This window comes from Arvicanthis niloticus, chromosome 19 (assembly GCF_011762505.2).
Source record: "Arvicanthis niloticus isolate mArvNil1 chromosome 19, mArvNil1.pat.X, whole genome shotgun sequence".
NCBI lineage: Eukaryota > Metazoa > Chordata > Mammalia > Rodentia > Muridae > Arvicanthis > Arvicanthis niloticus.
Window position 1 is genome coordinate 131,099 of NC_047676.1, and position 24,114 is coordinate 155,212.

The 24,114-nt window shown below is 35.4% G+C and overlaps 1 protein-coding gene across 6 annotated transcripts in view; it reads left to right on the forward strand.

Annotated features, from left to right (window-relative positions):
• The first annotated feature begins 994 nt into the window (after positions 1-994).
• LOC117723914 (vomeronasal type-2 receptor 116-like) overlaps positions 995-24,114 on the forward strand; it is a 28,674-nt gene continuing 5,554 nt past the window's right edge. For 2 of the 6 annotated variants that reach the window (XM_034523496.1, XM_034523498.1), the window contains exons 1-5: positions 995-1,200; positions 10,631-10,913; positions 11,356-12,159; positions 13,018-13,242; positions 14,490-14,613. In XM_034523496.1, the coding sequence (XP_034379387.1) occupies positions 995-1,200; positions 10,631-10,913; positions 11,356-12,159; positions 13,018-13,242; positions 14,490-14,613 (1,642 nt within the window). Of the gene's footprint in view, positions 1,201-10,630; positions 10,914-11,355; positions 12,160-13,017; positions 13,247-14,489; positions 14,614-15,768; positions 15,790-24,114 lie in introns of those variants that run through there. The other 4 variants (XM_034523499.1, XM_076916154.1, XM_034523500.1 and 1 more) reach the window with 4 other exon arrangements.

Genomic DNA, 24,114 nt, shown 5'->3' on the forward strand with positions numbered 1-24,114 from the left:
TTTGAAAACCAACTATCCATGTAAGGTAACCTGGACTGATGTCTGTTAACTCCTCTCAGCTATTGGACCTCCCTAGAGTGCCTCCGGAGTCAGTTTCCAGAGGGGAGCCTGGCAATCTGCTAACATGGACCTGCTTGTCCTCGGTGGCAGATCGGCTGGGAGACTGCTCCAGCCACTGGTATCCTGGCCAGGAGTGGAAGGGGAGTCTATAATGATTAATCTTAATGACATATAAGCAGTCATCATCCAATGAAATGATTCATCAAAGTCACTGACCACTTGGGACTGAAGATCAGGCAAGAGATCAGCATTATAAGTCTGTAAATGTCTGCAGAGGTACTGATAGTGGACAGGATTTATTGTGAGGAGATTTTGCAGACATGAGTAACACACAAGAGTATATGAACAACAAAGAGCATGATCAATTACTGGCTCACTGTTGCATGTGAGACTTCCCTTCCATAGCTTAGTCAATGGAAGATATAATATCCCTTGATTCAACTTAAAGTCTCACATAGAATGGCATAGGACAGTTATGACCTTCTCAGCCCTTGTCTTACTATTGAGTTTCTGATGAAATTCATTATCATGATTGCCAATTGTGTTCATACATGTGGCTGTTGATACATGGTCTGGCCCCAGGTGTTCATGAGAAAATTGTCCCTGGAGTATATGCCATTGATATGAATGAAATCATGGCACCTGAGAATGAAGAGCATGATCTTCACAACATGTTTTCAGAAATATTTTGATCAAAAGTTTTTAGACAAGACATCAGATGTAGAGCTTGAGGCCAAAATTTTCCCTATGTATCCAGGGAGCATGATATAGAAAGAATGGAAAGGAACTGTTGAATATAAGTAAGTGGATTTCCAAACAGCAATAACCTTAAAACAGGCACATAGGTTTAAATGTTTGTGTGTCTCTCTGTGTGTGATGTTTGTCTTCTTAAGAAACAGATTTCAAAACTGCTCCATCTTAGATCCTAACAGACATGAAGAAGCTGCATGCTTTCAGTATTTCCCTTTTGCTCCTAAAGGTTTCTCTTATCATGTGCAGTTTGACTGATCTCAGTTGTTTTTGGAGGATAAACAATAGTGAAGATCATGATAGAGATTTGCAAAGTGACTGTGGTTTTGTCCTTTGGTTAAATGAGGAACCTATTGAAAAAAGAGTTTATAAAGAATTTGCTGATTTTAGGTAAGTTATTAACTTTATTTCCTGCTTCAATGTCATGAATTACAAATATGTAGCTGTGTACACAAACTGTGGAGTTCTGTTCTTTCCTTTCCCCTGTAACTTTAGGAACAACTGATAATTAATGATTACATCCATCACTATTTTAATACTTTCAAATGTGTCACAGTTTAGTTGGCTTTATTACATTGGTTTTCAGTTCACAAAGCTGGACAATGGGAGAGACTGGATTCCATCTGTTGAGTCTGTGGATATCATATGTAGAAAGATGCCTCTTCATCTGCCTTGAGTTCATAATTTCCACCTTTGGCAAGAGCTCAATGTGAAGAGACTGCATCACTGGCTTTATTCAATTGTATGCCAATGATTCCTGTATAAGCATGCATCTAAATGCCTTCATAAAAAGGTTATCTAATTTTGGTCTCTAATAGTTGAACATTTATTTATACCTTGAAGTATTTGTGTATGTTTGGGTCGACTTCTCCTGATTACATGTATAATATCACATATATACTTGTGAGTATACATACCCTTTAATATAGTCTTTAAATGAGCCCCTCCTGCCATTCTGGAGCTGATGCTAAATGTAGAAAATGAATGCCAGCCTTCATATTCTGTTACCAAAATAATCTCCAAACGAGATTATTGGCCCAATTATGCAAATGCCCAGTTACATATTAGGTTTAATATCAGTATCACACAGATGGTCAATGTTTATATTAATTATTAGATAAATATACTATTAGAGAAAATCTAAAAGAATAAGTATACTTATTGTTGATAAGAAACTGTTCTCAATGTGGCTACATAGTTCTGAGATCCTAAGTGTGAGATGTTATCATTTGTGCCTGAAGATCATGAGGGAACAAGTGTTAAAATCACTCACCTTTGAGCTAATCAATGTGCCTGGGACTTCTTTATTTCAGGAACTGAGGTTTCCAGTGCTTTTCTCACTCTGAATCTCATCTCATCTCCTATTCAATTTTCATGTCTTTGGTATTTAAAGAATATGTTTTCCCAATGTTAGCCACAGTACACTGTGTATATTTTGATAGCGATGATGGCTTTGCATTATTATACTTCTCTGTTGGGTCAATAAAAATTTCATTTCTGATATATTCTGTATGATCCCACACCTCATTTGAAAATAGTGAAAATTCTCATTGGTGACACTTTTGTAAGTCATATTAAGGTTTAAAATTACAAATATATGAACTGTGTCAATGCACTTTTCAAGATTAGAAAAAAAACTTAGCTCCGAACTCTCAATTGAAAAATGCAACTTTCATCAAAAGAGCATATTTGGTGTTTCTACTCCTGATGAGAAGTAATTGCTTATGGTAACAGATGAACTGTCAGCTGTGCTGGGGCAGATGAACATACTTAGCATGAAGAGAAGATCTCTGTGCTCAGACATCATTGAAGGGTCTCAAAGAATTAGGAATTCTGAGGTGTTAAGAGAAATCTGATACCTTTTTAATGAAATTGACATATTAACAAACCACTAAAATGTAACATTAAATAGATGTGTAAAAGAGCCTAAAGGACAATATTCTGGTTTTGTGTTAAATTGTATAATTTTGTGTATTTTTAAAAGGATGAAAATTTAAATGGAATGAAAATTTAAATTTAAATGGAATACATATTAAAATATAATTCTCTTTGATGAATTTTAATATAGAAAAGATTAACATTGTGTTCTACAGAGATCATGGAAAGATTACTGATAGTTTTTCTCACTGTGAATGAAATTAACATTTTTAAATGTTTAATTTCAAAAACATTTTTTCCATTTTGAAATTTATAAAATATTCTTATTGATAAAATAACTTTCATCCTTATAACATTGATAATCTTTATTACTGGATATTTTATTTACATTTCAGATGTTATCCACTTTCCTCATTTCTTCCACACCCAAAAACCCCTATCACATCCCCCTCCTCCTGCTACTATGAGAATGTACCATGAAGGGATGTTGAATTTTGTCAAATGCTTTCTCAGCATCTAGTGAGATTATCATGTTGTTTTTTTTCTTTGAATTTGTTAGTATGGTGGATTACATTGATGGATTTCCAAATAATGAACCATTACTGCATTCCTGGGATAAAGCCCACTTGGTCATGATGGATTATTGATTTGATGTGTTCGTGGATTCAGTTTGCAAAAATTTTATTGAGTATTTTGCATTGATATTCATAAGAGAGATTGGACTGAAGATTTCTTTCTTGTGTCTTCGTGTGGTTTAGGTATGAGCATAGTTGTGGCTTCAAAGACTAATTCGTTAGTGTTCCTTTTGTTTCTATTTTGTGCAGTACTTTGAAGAAAAATGGTATTAGGTCTTCCTTGAAGGTCTGATAGAATTCTGCCCTAAAACCATCTGGTCCTGGACTTTTTTGGTGGGGAGACTTTTAATGACTGCTGCTATTTCTTTAGGGGTTATGGGATTGTTTAGATGGTTTATCTTATCCAGATTTGACTTTGATACCTGATATATATCTAGAAAATTGTCCATTTCATCCAGATTTTTCAGTATAGACTTTTGTAGTAGGATCTGATGTTTTTTATAAATTTCCTCAGTTTCTGTTGTTATGTCTTCATTTTCAGTTCTGATTTTATTAATTTGGATACTGTCTCCGTGTCCTCTGGTTAGTCTGGCTAAGGGTTTATCTATCTTGTTGATTTTCTCAAAGAACCAACTCCTGGGTTGTTGATACTTTGTATAATTCTTTTTGTTTCTACTTGGTTTATTTCAGCCCTGAGTTTGATTATTTCTTACCATCCACTTCTCTTGGGTGTATTTGCTTCTTTTTGTTCTAGAGCTTTCAGGTGTGTTGTCATGGTGATAGTGTATGCTCTCTTCAGTTCCTTTTTGTAGGCACTTAGAGCTATGAGTTTTCCTCTTAGCACTGCTTTCATTGTGTCCCATAACTTTTGGTGTGATGTGTCTTCATTTTCGTTAAATTCTAAAAAGTCTTTAATATGTTTATTTCTTCCTTGACCAAGTTATCATTGAGTAGAGCATTGTTCAGTTTCCATGTGTATGTTGGCTTTCCATTGTTTTGGTTGTTACTGAAGACTAGCCTTAGTCCATGGTGATCTGATAGGATACAATGAATTATTTCAATCTTTTTGTATCTGTTGAGGCCTGTTTTGTGGCCAGTTATATAGTCTATATTGGAGAAGGTACCATTAGGTGCTGAGAAAAGGGATATATTCTTTTGTTTTAGGATGTCATGTTCTATAGATATCTGTTAAATCCATTTGTTTCATAACTTCTGCTAATTTCACTGTTCGTTTTTGTTTAGTTTCTGTTTCCATTATCTGTCTATTGCTGAGAGTAGTGGTTGAAGTCTTCCAGTATTATTGTGCGAGTTGCAATGTGTGCTTTGAGCTTTATTAAAGTTTTTTTTTTTTTTTTTTTTATTTTTTATGAATGTGAGTGCCCTTGCATTTGGAGCATAGATGTTCAGAATTGAGAGTTCATCTTGGTAGGTTTTTTTTTTTTTTTTTCTTTGATGAGTGTGAAGTGTCCTTCCTAATCTTTTTTGATTACTTTTGGTTGAAAGTTGAATTTATTCAATATTAGAATGGCTACTCCAGCTTGTTTCTAGGGATCATTTGCTTGGAAAATTGTTTTCCATCCTTTTACTCTGAAGTAGTGTTGTGTCTGTCTTTGTCACTGAGGGGCATTTCCTGTATGCAGCAAAATTCTGGTTCCGATTTACATACCCAGTCTTTTATTCTATGTCTTTTTATCGGGGGTATTCAGCCCATTGATATTAAGAGATATTAAGGAAAAATGATTATTGCATCATGTTATTTTTGTTATTAAAGATGTAATTATGTTTATGTATCTACCTTCTTTTGAGTTTGTTGGAAGATTACTTTCTTGCTTTTTCTAGGTTGTAGTTTCCCTCCGTGAGTTCAAGTTTTTCATCTATTATCTTCTGTAGGGCTGGATTTGTGGGAAAATATTGTGTAATTTTTTTTCATGGAATATCTTGGTTTCTCCATCTATAGTGATTGGGACTTTTGCTGGGTATAGTAGTTTGGGCTGGCATTTGTGTTATCTTAGGGTCTCTATAATATCAGTCCAGAATCTTCTGGCTTTTATAGTGTCTGGAGAGAAGTCTGGTGTAATTCTGATAGGTCTGCCTTTATATGTTACTTTACCTCTTTCCCTTACTGCTTTTAGTATTTTTTCTTTGTTTTGTGCATTTGATGTTTTGATTATTATGTAACAGGAGGTATTTCTTTTCTGGTCTAGTCTATTTGGAGTTCTGTAGGCTTCTTGAGTGTTCACCGGCATCTTTCTTTAGGTTAGAAAAGTTTTCTTCTATATTTTTGTTGAAGGTATTTACTGGCCCTTTAAGTTGGTCTTCTCATTGTGTCCTGGATTTCCTGGATGTTTTGAGTTAGGAGATTTTTGCATTTTGCATTTTCTTTGACATTTGTGTTAATGTTTTCCATGGTATCTTCTGCACATGATATTCTCTCTTCTATCTCTTGTGTTCTGTTGGTGATGCTGAGTCTACTGATCTCTTTCTAGTTTTTCTATCTCCAGGGTATTCTCCCTTTGGGATTTCTTTATTGTTTCTACTTCCATTTTTATATCAATGATGGTTTTGTTTAATTCCTTTACTTGTTTGGTTGTGTTTTCTTGCAATACTTTTAGAGATTTTTTTTTTGTTTCCTATTTAAAGGCTTCTACCTGTTTACCTGTGTTCCCCTGTATTTCTTTAAGGGAGTTATTTATGTCCTTCTTAAAGTCCTCTATCATCATCATGAGAAGTAATTTTAAATCTGAATCCTGCTTTTCTGATGTGATGAGGTGTCCAGAACTTGCTATGGTGGGAGAACTGGGTTCTGATAATTCCAGGTAACTTTGGTTTCTGTTTCTTGTGTGCTTGTGCTTGCCTTTCGCTATCTGGTTATGTCTAGTGCTACCTGCACTCACTGTCTCTGACTGGAGACTCTTTCCAGTTATCTTGTGTCAGAATTCCCCAGAGTCCAGCTGTCTCTGTGATCCTGTGATCCTGAGCTCCTGGGTGGAAGAGCTCCTGGGACTCAGACTGCCTATCCAATCCTGAAATCCTTCTGCTCTGAGTACAGTAGTTCCTCTGTTGTTCCGAGTAAAGTGGTTCCTCTAGAATGGTTCAGGATATGGTGTCTTCACAGGAGCAGACCAACTAGCTGATAATCTTTTTTAAGTAAACTGATCATTAGACAATATACACAGGTATATAATGCCATTTTAATACTCTCACACAATGCCAGGTGGTATCATTTAAGTGCTTTTAAATATTTTTTCTTTTCTTTTATTGGATATTTTCTTTATTTACATTTCTTTACCAGTTTCCCCTCTGGAAACTCCCTATCCATATGTCTTCCCCCTTCTTCTATGAGGGTGTTCTCACAACACCCACCCACACACTCCTGCCTCCCTACCCTGGCATTCCCCTACACTGGGGTATTGAGCTTTCATAGGACCAAGAGGATCTCCTCTCATTGATGCCAGACAAGGCAATTCTCTGGGACATATGTGGCTAGAGCCATAGGTTCCTCCATGTATTTTTTGATTGGTGGTTTAGTCCCTGGGAGTTCTGGGAGGTCTGGTTCATTGATATTGTTGTTCTTCCTATGAGGTTGCAAACCCCTTCATCTCCTTCAGTCCTTTCGCTAACTCTTCCACTGGGGACCCTGTGCTCAATCCAATGGTTGGCTGTGAGCATCTACCTCTGTATTTGTCAGGCTCTGGCTCATCCTCTCAGGAGACATCTATATTAGGCTCCTGTCAGCAAGCACTTCTTGATATTTGAAATAGTGTCTGGGATGGGTGACTGTATGGGATGGATACCCAGGTGGGAGAGCCTCTGGGTGGCCTTTCCTTCAGTCTCTGCTCCACACTTTTTCTCCTTATTTCCTCTCATGAGTATTTTGTTTCCCCTTCTAAGAAGGACTGAAGCATCCTCACTGTGGTATTCCTTCTTAACCTTAATGTGTTCTGTAAATTTTATCTTGGCTATTCCAAGCTTTTGGGCTAGTATCCAATTATCTGTGAGTGCATACCATGTGTTTTCTATTGTGATTGGGTAACCTCACTCAGGTGTTGGGGGCCAACTTTTAGCAGAAAGCGGCTATCAGCTTTGCAGCCATCTTGAGCCATATACCCTGACATGAGACTTGGATTACAATAGCCTACAACAGCTGAGCACACTCAGATAATCTTGGTTTAGATACCTTGAGATTAAAGGTGTGTGAGATTAAAGGTGTGTGAGATTAAAGGTGTGTGACTTAAGAGTATGACTTAGAAGTATAGAGAGTAGAGTTAGAGACAAGACCTAAGGGCATGATTAAAGGTGTAACTTAGAGGTGTGGCTTAGAAGTAAGACATATTAAAGGCAGAGACAGAACAGATCAGAATCAGACACATCAGACATTAGGTAGAAGACACTTGGCTCCAGACAGAATCAGACACAGCAGACAGAGGAGACAGAGAAGGAGACACTTAGAGGAAGAGAGACTGAAGAATAAACGGGATTGAATCACACCCTGTCTGGTCTCCATTCTTCGAGTCTGCCCTCACCCTCACTCTTGCTGAACCCCGACCCGCAGACCGGAGCGGCAGCTTGGGCCGGGATACAGTGGCCGCCCAAATGTGGGTCGGCCCAGGCCTCAACATTTTGCCTGGGCTGCGACATTTTTTGGCCGCCCCAACGTGGGGCTAGTGTGGACCCCAACATTATTTTGGTGCCCAAACAGGGACTAGTGCGGTTCCCAACACTCAGGATGATATTTTCTAGTTCCATTAATTTGCCTAAGAATTTCATGAAGTCATTGTTTTTATAGCTGAGTAGTACTCTGTTGTGTAAATGTACTACATGTTCTGTATCCATTCCTCTGTTGAAGGACATCTGGGTTCTTTCCAGCTTCTAGCTATTATAAATAAGGCTGCTATGAACATAGTGGGGCATGTGTCCTTGTTATATGTTGGAGCATCTTTTGGGTATATGCTCAAGAGTAGTATAGCTGCGTCCTCAGGTAGTATCTGTCCAATTTTCTGAGAGTGCTACTATCTGAAATTACTGCTAGAGTGATTTCCAGAGCTGTTGTACCAGCTTGCAATCCCACTAACAATAGAGGAGTGTTCCTCTTTTCCACTTCCTCACCAACAGCTGCTATCACCTGAGTTTTTAATATTAGCCATTCTGTCTAGTGTGAGGTGGAATTTCAGGCTTATTTTGATTTGCATTTACCTGGTGCCCAAGGATGTGAAACATTTCTCTAGGTGCTTCTCAGACATTTGAGTATGCTTAGAATTCTTTGTTTAACTCTCTACCTCATTTTTAATAGGGTTATCTGAATGTATGGGGTCTAATTTCTTGAATTCTTTCTATATACTTATTATTAGCCCTCTATTAAATATATAATTGGTAAAGAACTTTTTCCCTTGGGTTGGTTGCCATTTTATTCTATTGACAGTGTCCTTTACCTTACAGAAGCTTTCAATTCTATGAGGTCCCATTTCTCTATTGTTAATCTTAGAGCATAAGCCATTGGTGTTTTTTTCAGGAAATTTTCCCCTGTGCAAATGTGTTTGAGGCTCTTGCTCACTTTCTCTCCTATTAGTTTCAGTGTATCTGGTTTCATGTGGAGGTCCTTGAGCCACTTGAAATTTAGCTTTGTACAAGGAGATAAGAATGTATTGACTTACATTCTTCTACATACTGACTGCCAGTTGAACCAACATCATTTTTTGAAAATGCTGTCTTTTTTCCACTGGGTGCTTTTAGCTCCTTTCTTAAATATCAGTTGTCCATAGGTGGGTAGGTTCATTTCTGGGTCTTCAATTCTAGTCCATTAATCTACTTGCCTGTCTCTATAGGAATACCATGCAGCTTTTATCACTATTGTTCTGTAATAGAGCTTGAGGCCAGGAATGGTGATTTCTCCAGAAATACTTTTATTGTTGAGAATAGGTTTTGTTGCCTGGGTTTTTTTATTATTCCACATGATTTTGAAAATTGGTCTTTCAAACCTATGTTTGATTGAGTTGGAATTTTGATGGGGATAGCACTGAATTTGTAGAGTCCTTTCAGCAAGATGACCATTTTTACTATATTAATCCTGCCAACCCATGAGCATGGGAGATTTTTTAATCTTCTGAGGTCTCTTTTTTCATTTCTGATTTTGTTAATTTTGATATTGTCTCTATGAACTCTAGGTAGTCTTTCTAAGTGTTTATCTATCTTGTTGATTTTCTCAGAAGAACCAGCTCCTAGTTTTGTTGATTCTTTTTACAGTTCTCTTTGTTTCTACTTGGTTGACTTCAGCCCTGATTTTGATTATTTTCTGCCATCCACTCCTCTTAGGTGCATTTGCTTCTTTCTGTTCTAGAACTTTCAGATGAGCTATTAAGGTGCTAGTGTATAATCTCTCCAATTTCTTTATGTAGACACTCAGGGCTATGAGTTTTCCTCTTAGCACTGCTTTTATTGTGTTTCATAATTTGGATATGTTTTGCCTTTATTTTCACTAATTTCTAAATTGTCATCAATTTCTTTTTTATTTTTTCACTGACCAAGTTATCATTGAGTAGATAGTTGTTCAGCTTCCATATATATTTGGGCTTTCTGTTGTTTTTGTTGTTGTTGAAGACCAGCCTTAGTTCTTGGTGGTCTGATAGAATACATTGGATTAATTAAACATTCTTTCATCTGTTGAGATTTGTTTTGTGTTCCTTATACGGTCAGCTTTTGAGAAGGTACCAATCGATTTCTTGATGGTTCAGTTTTTAATATTTTATGCACTTTTACTATGCTTAATTCCCTAAGAATATTTTGTATGTTTTGAAACAACTTAATACTCAATATTAGATATAAGATTCTCAACTATGGATATTATTAAATATGCATTAGTGATATTTTAGGGTACAAAAGGATATGAATATAAATGTTGACCAAAATTTGTGATTTATTATTTTATTCCAAAATACTAAATATTATTAAGGTGTTTGATGTATAAAATGCATTTAAATAATAAAAATGAGAACAATATGCTCTACATTACATATATGGTTTAAGTCATGCTGTTTTTAAAGGTATCTGTTCAATTACAACTAATAAATATTTTATAATAGTATCATTCAGTAGGAATGTAATCTAGTTCAAGAATGGCATTCAGAGATAAAAACAAACTCCTTATCAATTTTCATGAATATAAAATTTATCATATCATAGTTCCCTATGTCTATGAATTCTTAAATTGTATTCAGCTTTAAAGATTTCTAATTTATGAGTCATTTCTTATTTCATGTCTAATTTCATGATATTTAGATAGAAATTTAGCATGTCTCATAGCACAAACTGTACCACAATTGTAATTTTATGTTTCAAACGTCTCCCTTAAGCACCACTATGCCATGTTTTAGAATACCAGCAAGAAGATATGAGTTTTTTCTGGTAATGTTTTTTGCTACTGAGGAGATCAACAAAAATCCTTATCTTTTACCCAACATGTCTTTGATATTCACCATGTTTCTTGCCCTTTGTGACGATACCTTGGAACTTTTGGATAAAGTATATTCAGAACAAAAAAAATGTCTGAAATTTATGAATTATAACTGTGATATAATGCCAAACTGTGATGTAGAACTTACAGGACCATCATGGAAAGCATCCTTAAAACTGACAACTTATTCTAAGACAACAAAGGTAAGACTATGTAACACTGGATGAGTTAACAACATTAAATTCCATTTACAGGTGCCTAGAAGAAAATGTGGACAACATGCATTTATGAGTGTGCTGCTAAACCATATATATATATATATATATATATATATATATATATATATATATATGTGTGTGTGTGTGTGTGTGTGTGTGTGTGTAATTATATATAATTAGACTATATATATATAATTATGTATAATTAGACTATAGTTGTACTGCATAAAAAGTGTTTTCTAGAACAATCATACTTGCAAGTAACATTCTAGATTCTAATAGGAATAATACATGATATTTATAGTATAATCTTAATGTCCTTAATAGGAGTTATCAAAGGTGAGTAATACTACTTGCATAAAGTCCAAACATTCTAACAATCATACTTCTCATTTTGATATTTCAACCTCTCTTCAACATTCTTTAGGTTTTCTTTGGACCATTTAATCCTAACCTAAGTGATCATGACCAGTTTCCCTATATCCATCAGGTAGCCACCAAGGACACACATTTGTCTGATGGCATGGTCTCCTTGATGCTTCATTTTAGATGGAATTGGATTGGACTGGTCATCTCAGATAATGACCAGAGTATTCAGTTTCTCTCAGACTTGAGAGAAGAAATGCAAATGTATGAGATCTGTTTAGCTTTTGTTAATATGATCCCAGAAACCATGCAGATGTACATGACTAGGGCTAAGATTTATGATAAACAAATTATGACATCTTCAGCCAAGGTTGTTATCATTTATGGTGAAATGAACTCTACTGTAGAAATCAGCTTTAGAAGATGGGGATATTTATGTGCTCAGAGAATTTGGATCACGACCTCTCAATGGGATGTCATCATAAATAAAAAAGATTTCACCCTTGATTTCTTCCATGGAACTGTCACATTTGCACACCACCACAGTGAGATTACTGTATTTAGGAATTTTATGGAAACAATGAACACTACCATATACCCAGTAAACATTTCTGATTCTATACTGGTGTGGAATTATTTTAATTGTTCAATCTCAAAGAACAGCAATAAAATGGATCATTTTACATTCAACAACACATTGGAATGGTTGGCACTGCACAAATATGACATAGTTCTGAGTGAAGAAGGTTACAATTTATATAATGCTGTGTATGCTGTTGCCCACACCTACCATGAACTCATGCTTCAACAAGTAGAGTCTCAGAAAATGGCAAAACCCAAGGGAGTGTTCACTGACTGTCAGCAGGTAAAGTTTCTTACATTTCATTATGCTTAGATAAATCAATGTGATCTTTTAAATGTACCCAGAGAAATAAATGCACATCCTTAGAGATTATTTTCTCAGTGGAAAGATTTCTACACTGCAAAACTCTCTAAAGAATCTTTTACATGGATAACTATCATGCACAAGGATAATATTTAATAGTAGGCTATACATGTCTTATGAATATCAGTAAGTTTTATAAAAATGTGTCTCAACATTTCACCAAAGGACTTCAAAATTTAAAATAAGAGCCAACATTTCTATCACAAAAGCCTTAAGTGATGAATAGAATATTTTTGTTAAATATTTCTGAAGGATAAGTACATGTGCTGTGATTAATAGTTAATCACTTAAGGTAACAATTATTTTCAAAACCATAAATGATTAAGATTCACATTTTATTATATTTATGTTTATTTTATATGTGTATACCTTATGAACATGAAAGACCCACAACCATTCTTTATTTTCACAATTTTCAGATATCCAGACTTACCCTTCATTCTCATATACATGGCTTCATTTTTTGAAATGTTTTTTGACAAACATGTGTCCAAACACACACACACACACACACACACACACACACACACACACACACTCACATACCATGTTATTGTTATCTGGCAATAATTTTTCTAGCATGTTTTACCTCTGAACATTAATATTAAGTATATTAACTTTTAATTATCCATGATGTATATTGTATTTTCCTATATTGGATTACTTTAATACAACTGTCTTTTCTGAAAATCATTTAAAAAATTAGGTGATATTATCAATTTGGCATTCCCTTTATTGATATGGATATATAAGCATCTAATGATTCACTTCATTTAGGTGGCTTCCTTGCTGAAAACCAGGGTATTTACTAACTCTGTTGGAGAACTGGTAAATATGAGCCATAGAAAAAATCAGTGTGCAGACTATGACATTTTCATCATTTGGAATTTTCCACAAGGCCTTGGATTAAAAGTAAAAATAGGAAGCTATTTTCCTTGTCTCCCACAGAGTCAACAACTTCATATATCTGAAGACTTGGAGTGGGCCACAGGAGGAACATCAGTGGGTATACCACAGTTTTTACTTTTTTCAAATCATCTAAATTTTTACATACGAGGCCCTGAAGTAATATCTCTGTGGTTAAGACCATTTCTACTGTTGCAAAAGACCATCCACAGACACAATCATCAAAATTTGATAACTCTCAGCTTCATGTAAATCTGGTCATAGGGATCAAAGACCTTTGGATTCCATGTTCAGTTGCACCAACATGCCTATTCATCCCATGCTAAGTGAATATGTTTATATATATACACACACACACAGACACAGACACACACACACACACACACACACACACACATATGTATAAAATTAGCATTTTGTAACTCCATAATCCATGGAATTTTCTGATTCTGTGTTAACATATTTATAGCCTAATTAAGTATAGCATTTATTCATTAACTAAAATTTTCTCCAGATTCAAGGTTTTCTGTTTTTTAATTTATACATTTTTATTAGTTTTATATTTATTTAAATTTTAAATAATATCCGCCTTCCAGGTTCCTCTGCTCTTCAGACATTGCCTTATCTGGCATCAGTGGGTAGAGGGGCCTTTGATCTAGTGGAGGCTGGATGCCCCAGCATAGAGGAATGCTAGGGTGTTGAGGCTGGAGTGGGCAGGATGGGGGGAGCTCCCTCACAGAAGATGGGAAGGACAGGTGATGGGATGGGGGTTCTAGGTTTTATTTGAAACTTTAAAAAAGCCATTAATTTTATGAGAGTCTTATTTAACATACTTTGTTCATATTCATCAAACAATGCTTTCTTGATTTGCCCTATCTTATCTCTCCATGAAATTCAGGATACTTATTCTTTTAATTATAAATCTTAAGAGAGAAACTGATGCCATATAAACATTGCTTTTGTCTTAGTCAGCATAGGAAAGAAAAGTTTTAAATTGCTCTAACCTAGATGTTACATATATAGTATTATAGGTTGTAGTAAATATTGTACGACAATCTGTGCACTGCCTGGCAATAAAAAAATCAAAATATGTTTGAAGTTGTTAAGTAATGCTGGTTGTCAAAAGAATATTTTAGCCATATCTATTAATGACCCATATATTAATCTATGGGTCATTAAACATGTGATGTATACTAGATATACACATATTACATATTTAGTATATATATATATATATATATGTGTGTGATAAATATATACTATAAGTATAAATATATTAAATTTTTAATATATATTTATATAAATATATATTTATATATTTATTTATTTATGTATTTTCTCAGGTTCCCTCCTCCATGTGTAGTGTGACATGTACTGCTGGATTCAGGAAAATTCATCAGAAAGAAACAGCAGACTGCTGCTTTGATTGTGTCCAGTGCCCAGAAAATGAGGTTTCCAATGAGACAGGTATATGCTGGCATGTAGAAGAAAAAAATGTTGAATTTGAATACCTTTTCTTTCCGAACTAGAAATATGATATGGCCTAGATATAACTGAAGATCTAAAATCTCTGTGTTTCAGAACATAATGAGTTAAATAATATCAACTTGTTTTTGACCCAGCAAATTACCTGCAATTTCTTCAACAAAAAATACATTTCTCTCACAATATGCTGGTTACTGATTTTATATTATGTAGAAAACTTTTAGGAGGACATACATGTGTAACAATTTTTTAAAAATTAGGTATAATCTATGCATATGTTTACTCTTCTTTGATTCTTTGTACAAAGAAACTTGATTAGACGATCAGTCCACAATCTTTTGATCTATCACATAGCTTAGTCCCTGACAAAGACCAGATACTCAGAGTAACAGTTGTTGTTTAATGAAATATATTGTAAGAGCTTAGATGGCTTAAAGGATTAAGCATTTCCTGTGAAAGAATTAGAACAAGAGTGATTTCAAGAATGTAGCAAGAGAGGGGATAGTGCTTATCATCAATCACAGCCTAGCTAAGGAAAGAGGGATGAATGTGAATATCCATAACCTTCACACCACATAGCTTTGAATGTGTAGTTGGAAAGAAAGAGCTTGTACCACAACAAGAGGCATATGCATAGGTCTATGAGGTATACAGCTCCAGAAATGAAAATATTCCCTTAAGCAAATAGTATTTGCATGTGGTATTATATGTTCTGGTGCTGTTTTGTAGATACAGACAAATTGCACAACTCTCAAAGCAAGCAAAGTACATAATGCATTTCATCAACTAGCATCAATAACTATGTCTGCACAATACTCTTGACTTTTACTAGTGAATTTATAGTTTGATGAATTAAATAATTGAAGATTATGCATACTATTATTCATATTTTTCTTTCTTCTTTGTTTAATAAATAATTCTTTTTCTCTTTCATTACCTATATTGTTGATTGTTTTCTTCCATCACAAAGCATAGGTTAATAGAGAGAAACCTTAAGTCAGTGGTCTATAAAGCAATAAGAAACAGACTAGATATTCAACACCAAAATATTTACTGATATTCCTCCAAATAATACAAATACACAATGATTGACTACTTAATTATGATATTTTATAAAGATTTATTGTTGATGGCCAGCAGATATGGAACAGTGTGTGATGTGTCCAGATGATAAGTATGTCAACTTAGAGCAAACCCACTGCTTCCAAAGAGCTGTGTCATTTCTAGCTTATGAAAATCTATTGGGGATTGCTCTAGGCTGCATAGCCCTATCCTTCTGGACCATCGTAATTCTAGTGCTAGTCACTTTTGTGAAGTACAAGGATACTCCCATTGTGAGGGCCAATAACCACATTCTCAACTACATCCTCATCTTTCTCATCTGCTGTTTTCTCTGCTCATTACTCTTTATTGGACGCCCCAACCAGGCCACCTGCATCCTGCAACAGATAACATTTGGAGTGTTTTTCACAGTGGCTGTGTCTACAGTGTTGGCCAAAACAATAACTGTGGTCATGGCTTTCAGCTGACTACTCCAGAGAGTAGGATGAGAGGGATGATGATAAAAGGGGCACCTAAATTTGTCATTCCCATTTGTACCCTAATTTGTTTTCTGTGGCATGTGGTTGATAACATCTCCTCCCTGTTTTAACAAAGATATACAACCTGATAACATCTCCCCCCTGTTTTAAAAAAAGATATACAACCTGATAACATCTCCCCCCTGTTTTAACAAAGATATACAATCTTATATACATAAGACCATCATTATTTTGAACAAATACTCTGTCATTTCTTTCAACTGTGTCCTGGGATATTTGGGCTCCATGGTTCTAGGGAGCTTCATTGTGACTTTCATAGCAAGGAAACTTTCTGACAGATTCAATGAAGCCATGTTCCTAACATTTAGCATGTTGTTCTTCTATAGTGTGTGGATTACCTTCCTCCCTGTCTACCACAGCACAAGGGGAATGGTAATGGTAGTTGTCAAGATCTTCACCATCTTTGCTTCTAGTGAAGGGTTGTTAGGATGTATCTTTGCCCAACTTCTTTTTTGTTGACCATATTCATATTTTTCAAAAGTAAAAAGGTAAATTGATTTTTCAAAAATTTCATACTTTTATAATATTAGATGATATTCAATATACTTGTTTTGCTTTGCCTTAACAAAAGTATCTTTAAATCATAAAAAGTTTTGAGTAATATATAAAGATAGTACTTACATCACAGTATAGCATTGTCTAAAGTAATACCAATTAGTCAGTTTTGTTGGAAAATGGTTTCATTCATGAGCTCTCACAAACCTAAACATAGTGAGAACAGGGAATGTCAATTGAGGAGGGGCTGTCAACAGTTTGCCTTGTAGGAATGTGTGTAAAGAATGTTTCTAGTTAATAATTAATATAAAGTGACCCTGCTGATTGTGGACAGTGCCACATCAAAGCAAGTTGTTTTAGGGGTTATATGAAAGAAGACTGTATATAGGATGTACATGAAGCTAGTAATCAGCATGATCCCATGGATTTTCATTGTGCTCTTGTATCCATTGTGTTCTTGTCTTGGCTTCATTCAATTAAATGTGACCAAGGTACATAGGAGAATAACACTTTCTCATATATCCCTTTTTACCATAGTGTTTTGTTACAGCAACAGAAACTAAAACATCAGCAAATTGGTAAATTGCCTTGGCTGGGATTTGGAATATCTTAGATTAATGATTCAATAAATGTATAGATTTGAAAAGAAAAAAAGTTTGAATGTTATTAGATTATTGTGCATAGTTACAGCATTGCACTTTGTTGATGGCCATCACAGAGGCAGGAGATATTGGGAAAATTTACAATGTTTTATGAAGACATTCAGAATATCAGATAACATAGTAAGAAGTGTATAGTATATGGAAAGGACTGTGGGTTTCACAATGTGCCTGCTGTATAAAGACCTTGAACTTTATATGAAAACACACCATTTCATTATGCATTGTGGTTTCATTCAGCGAGGAATAGTGGTAGTGAAAATAATGTAATACATACACCTTTTCACAATTAGTTCAGTAAAGTTTGTTAACATATAAATCACTCTAGATGAAAGATCTCATTATAAATGTTGTCAAGATAGAAGTAGCTAAAGATTTTTCAGTTTAATAGCACACTCACAAAGACACAGATACAAACACATACACATTACTATTTCTGAACACTAGTTGTGAAGGACACTGTCATTTTTTCTAAGAGTATTGTTTGTTGCTTTATTTAACTGTTATTTGGTAGTTTATTTTTGAGAATGTATTTTAATTGGTTTTTTCTCTATATTTCCTGATTCAAACATACCATTTGTAACCCTGAACTCCTAAAATGCACATGGCCCTTTATATCAATATTTATTACTGAATGAATATGTGTATTTGAATTCAATATGTGTATTCAAATACACATATACATTTTGAAAAATAAATTGTAGATACCATGTAAAATTGCATACATTTATTTTCTGATTTTGCATTATTTGGTACTACACAGCTAATTTTAAGTTTCTCTTGCAATGACAAAAGTTTTCATTCCCATATTTAGAGTTTCATCTAAATGACTGTAGAGGCTAGAAGCTTTGCAAACCTTCTTTTTTTTTCTGGCATGCACAGTATAGTGATCCCTCCTCAAATTTTATTTTTGATGTCCTATTTGTAAGACTTTTATGTCTATCTATGCTTTTTCTAGAATATTTGTGTTCCCAGACATCTTTCTCATCTTTTGACTCTCAAGATCTTTCCCACCATCTTGTTCACTTTACTCTGTTACTTTGATGAGAAAAAATTTTGTAAGAGGATACAGTCGTCTTTATTCCCCTTACATTTTTCTCTGGTAGCACAATTTCCTCTGGTAGTATAACTTCTAACAACTTGAATTCTAATCATTACAGGTAAAGCTTCTAGTTGGGGACTAGCACAACTTTTCCATATTTGTGACATAGTAAGATTTATGTTCAGGACTATCTTCTTATTACCAGTCTATGTAGAACAAAACAGGACTCAGGTTCAGGAATCTGTGTGGAAATTTGGGTCAAAAAGTATAATTGAGAGAGGTATTGGGTACCATTTAACAAAACAGGATTATTAACACAAAAAAGGAGTGATAATCATATGAACTCAGAAATTTCTCAGCATTTATAAGTCTGCACATGATCAAGTCATTGAGTGTCCCGGTACTAACAAGGAGACATGTACAACTGCAAACACATTTAGAATTTAGAATACATGGCAGTTTCTCTAAAGGAACATTCTTTTGTTATCATGAACTTAAATAAGATTATCATTGAAGTGCTCTATAGTGATGTAACATCACATGATAAAGAAATTGAAGAAAGAAAACACAAATATCTTTAATCAAAGACTTGGTAGCACCAGGAGATATATTAAAGAATCAACTCAACAACACTCAAGATATAAAATATATATGCTCCATTCTCTGCCCTCTGTCACACTGCCCTGGCTATGAAGTAAGTTTTTTAGTCCTGTGCAACAGCGTGTAGAAAACCTTTCTGGAGAATTGTACTTGATTATTGAGCACACCCTCAGCAAAGGTCAACATTCGATGAGCATTTGCATGAGGCACAAGTATTTTCAAATCCTTTGCCTATTTGTTAAGATCTATCCACAAGTTTCTTCCCCAGATGTCTTTTTCATCAAAGTTCTTTTTTCCACTTAATTTAATTTATTTTATAACCTTTAAATCTCTTCTTTGTGAATTGCATATCATGCACCCCTACAGGTTCATTTCATAAGGCATATGCAAAATATTGTGCTGGTTAATATTTATCACCTTATACAGATTAGAGTTACTTGAGAGGAGAGAATGAGAACATGACTTTAGGGTGTTTCTTTGATTAATAATCAATGTAGCAGGACTCATCACAATGTGGGCAGTGCTATCCTTAGCCTATCAGCCCTGGAAAATATAGAAAATCATGCTGGGCAAGCCAGCAATTTTATTCCTCCATGGTCTCATTCACATCCTTCCTAAGTTTTCCCTATGCCAGACTATACCCAGAAAGCCAAAAAGATCCTAAAATTTCCCCACATTGCTTTGGCTAGTGTTTTAGCACAGCAACAGAAATCAAACTGTAACTTGTTGCCAAATCCATTACAAATCAAGGACTGAGTCTTAAGCACAAAACGATACAATTGAAATGTTTTCTCAAGTAATTTCTTTTCAGAGAAAAAATAATAAATCAAGTCAGGCATGGTGGTATATGACAGTAATTTGGTCAATTGGAAGGGATTATGAGACTTTGTCAGAAAATGAAGACAAAGTTAAGCTCTGAAATTCTAGATCTTATCTTGTATTTCTTGGCATCTGTACCTTTAATAAGAATAGAAATATTTTCAAATGTCCTGTTTTTGGGGTAGGAAATATTTTTGGTAGTTAAGGGAATTTGGTTCCCAGGCTCACAACTGCCTATGAATCCACCTTCTTGCTTTTCATTGACCTCTTCTGTCGTCATGCATTCATGGACATATGAGTGTCTCCAGCACACCTACATGACTTAAAATAAATGGGGAAGACAGAAAAACAAACAACAACAAAAACACATTGAGACAGTTCTCAGTTTTACGTTTTTCTCTTAAGAGACCATCTTCTATCCCATTTTAGGCTCAAATTAAAAAACTCATACTGTTTTTGAACATTAAATTTTCTTGGAAGAATCCCTAGGGATTATGGCATGCAACTGCCCACTTCTCAGATGTACTTCCTAATGTGAACAAACAATCCAAAATATTAACCATATAACAGCAGCTATCACAACACATAAAGGTTCTTCAGGAAGCCTGTGAAGTCACTACCAAATGCTTGTAGTCACTGCAAGAAGAAGCCATATGGGAGGCCTATAAGTTCATCAAAGTCATTGCCTGCTATACTGTGAACTGATGACTAAAATGGGTGATGAGAGAATATCTCACAAGTAAAAACAAAGCATCTCTCAGCTTTGAAAGTTTCATTTTCTTATGGTAAGCATTAGGCTAGAAAGCTTGGTGGCTTCTAGAATTTTCTGGAACTACCACATTGCTTGTTCTCTTAGTCAAGGGCACTGGTATTTCAACAACAACAACAACAAAATACCACAGGTCCCCCTAAAAATCTCTATCTTCTACTATTTTTTCTCTATATATTTCTCCTTAGTTTCATATCTGTGCATTCTTAATTCTCTTCTATAATGTCAAGTTAGAATTAAGACATAAATTGAAATAGAAGTTTACAACACAGAATATTTACATGAATATCCACTAGGAGTAATTATCTAGCTAGACACTCATCACCTGTCTAGCTCCACAGGTTCACTGAAAGTTTGAAACTATAACTTAAGAAATTAGTGAAGTTTTGTATAGATAAACCCAGGCAATATTTTCTCTTCTTTCCTGGTACCTATAATAAATCATGGATTTCCTTTAGTGACCTAGATTAATTGTTTTACAACTGCTTGGAATGTGCTCTGGGCAGGAGAAGGTCTAGTTACTATCTGTCTCAGGGTAATTAACTGATAACACTGGCAAAGTTCTCTTTGCAGTTTTGAGGAACTTAATAGCAGTCCCGATATAAAAGAGCTTAATAATCATAATTTTAGGAATTCTTATAGGATCATCATCAAGACTTAAGAAGTCATCTATTTGTCTCTATAGTATCACTACAAGACAGTGCATCTTTGTGGATCTGCAAAGATCTGCTCCAAAAGGGGTGTGCTATTGCTTAGTGATTGTTGCATATGTATAATAATAATAATGGGAAAAGCATATTAGTAGCAGGAATCTTTCCTAAAATCACATCTACCACAGCCTTGCTAATCGGGCACACTCGTCACAGATTATATAATAATCCGAGGCAAGCATTTCAGGATGATCATCTGCTAATTATTAGCTTGTCCCTTTATGGCTCCTGACAAGTGTCTCCATCAGTTTTAAACAGCTGCTGGTAGAGCCTCTACTGGCTATCATAGGACCTGTCTGTAAGCACAACATGGCATCTGTAATAGTGTTAGGTTTGGTGGCTGTGCATGGGATGAATCCCAAGTTGGGCAGGTCCCTCAGTGGCAAAAAGACAGTTCTGAAATAGGAACAGAAAACTTATTGGTGGGAATCATCACAATATAGAAATTGTATTAAATATTTAAGACATTGGGAAGATGGAGAACTACTGTTCCAAAATGACAAAAAAGTGATTGGTGTGTGTTGAACACACTGCATTCTAAAAACAATTAATGACACTGCATTTGTAGGAGAGGTTAAATTTCCTCTCCCAGCAGTCTTTAGTTGTCTGGAGTCCTTTGCTTGTTGTGTGGTGTGAACATGGAGCCCCATAAAATTCGTTTCCTTTCACATTCATAAGTACATTGATATTACAGTTTTGTGGTTTTGTTTATGCTATTAGTTTCTAGGGGAAAATGTTTTACAATAGATGACCTTGTATTCTGTTCACTGCATCCTCAATGATGTGCCATGAGCCAAAGGTGCAGTAGATGTGATGCAGCTATATTTGGATGTTGGTAGCTATACCTCTCTGTGTTAAGTAATTTAAAGCAGTGATTCTCAACCTTCCTCATGCTGCAACACTTGTACCAACTCCTGACTGCATTGCCTTGTTTGTCCTCAATGGGAGTGGATATGCAAAGCCCTACAGAGTTTTGATGTGCCAGAGTAATAGGATACCCAGTGGGTACTCTACCCTCTCATAGAATAAGGGGAAAAGTGGGGGATGGAATATGGAAGAATAGAACTCCAAAAAGAGGCAGTGAATTGAATGCAAAGTGAAAATTAAATACATTAATTAATTAATGAAAAAAGAAAACCAAACAAACAATCTCTCCAGTCCTGAGAAGGGAATCTTTGAAAATATTTGTATTCACTTTAAAAGAAGTGTATGGTAATAAATACTGGGAAAAATCTCGGAACATACAGCCCAGATTTATTCTCATTTTTGTGACATAGTCTAATAATTCATCTACACTGCATCAAAAATCTAATTAGATTTCTCCCAAGTACACCTTTTTTTATTATTGGAAATTTTATTTACAACTCAGATGTTATCCCCTTACCACATTCTCTCCCCCCACTCAGCAATCCCTTATCCCATCCCTCTTCCTCCTGCTTCTATGAGAATGTATTGCCACCTAGCCCCCATTCCCACCTTCCCACCCTCAAATTCCCCCCCACACGGGGTCCAGCCTTCAGGGGACCAAGGATTTCCTCTCACACCTATGCCACACAGGCCCATCCTCCCACACATATACAGCTAGAGCCATGGGTCTCTTTGTAAGTGCTCCCAGGCCAGTGGTTTAGACCCTGGGAGCTCTGGTTGGTTGGTATAGTTGCTCTCCTCATGGGGCTGCAAACCATTCAGTTCTTTCAGTCTTCACTCTAACTTCTTCATTGGGAACCCATTAATAATTTCAGTGGTTAGCTGTGAGCCTCTGCCTCTGAATATGTCAAGCTCTGGCAGACCTCTAAGGACAAAGCTTTATCAGGTGCCTGTCAGCATGCACTTCCTGACATCCACATCAGCCTCTACATTTGGTGACTGCACATGGGATGGATATCCAGTTGGAATAAATGGCCCTCCTTTAGTTTCTGTCACACACTTTGTCTCCATATTTGCTCCCTTGAGTAGTTATTCTTTCTAAGAAGGACTGACACATCCCCACTTGGTCTTCCTTCTTCATGAGCTTCATGTCATCTGTGAGTTGAATCAAGCTTCTGGGCTAATATCCAAAAATCAGTGAGTGAATACCATGTGTGTTCTTTTGTCATTGGGTTACCTCACTCAGGATGATGTAAAGTTTTTGTAAGACAAAGGACACTGTCAATAGGACAAAATGGCAACCAACAGATTGGGAAACAATTTTTACCAATCCCACATCCTATAGAGGGCTAATATCTAACATACACAGAGAACTCAAGAAATTAGACTCCAGACAAGCAAATAACTCTATTAAAAATGAGGTATAGAGCTAAACAAAGAATTCTCAAATGAAGAATCTCAAATGGCAGAGAAGTACCTTAGGAAACATTCAGCATCCTTAGTCATCAGGGAAATACAAATCAAAACAACACTGAGATTCCACATCACACCAGTCAGAATGGCTAAGATCAAAAACTCAGATAATAGTAGATGCTGGCAAGGATGTGGAGAAAGAGGAACACTCCTCCATTGTTGGTGGGATTGCAAGATGGTGCAACCACTTTGGAAATCAGTCTGGCAGTTCCTCAGAAAATTCTCTGTAGCATTACCTGAGGACCCAGCTATACCACTTCGTGGCATATACCCAGAAGATGCTCTAACATATAACAAAGACATATGCTCCTCTATGTTCATAGCAGCCTTATTTATAATTGCCAGAAGCTGGAAAGAACCTAAATGTCCTTCAACAGGAGAATGGATACAAAAAATGCGGTACATTTACACAATGAAGTATTACTCAGCTGTTAAATACAATAAATTA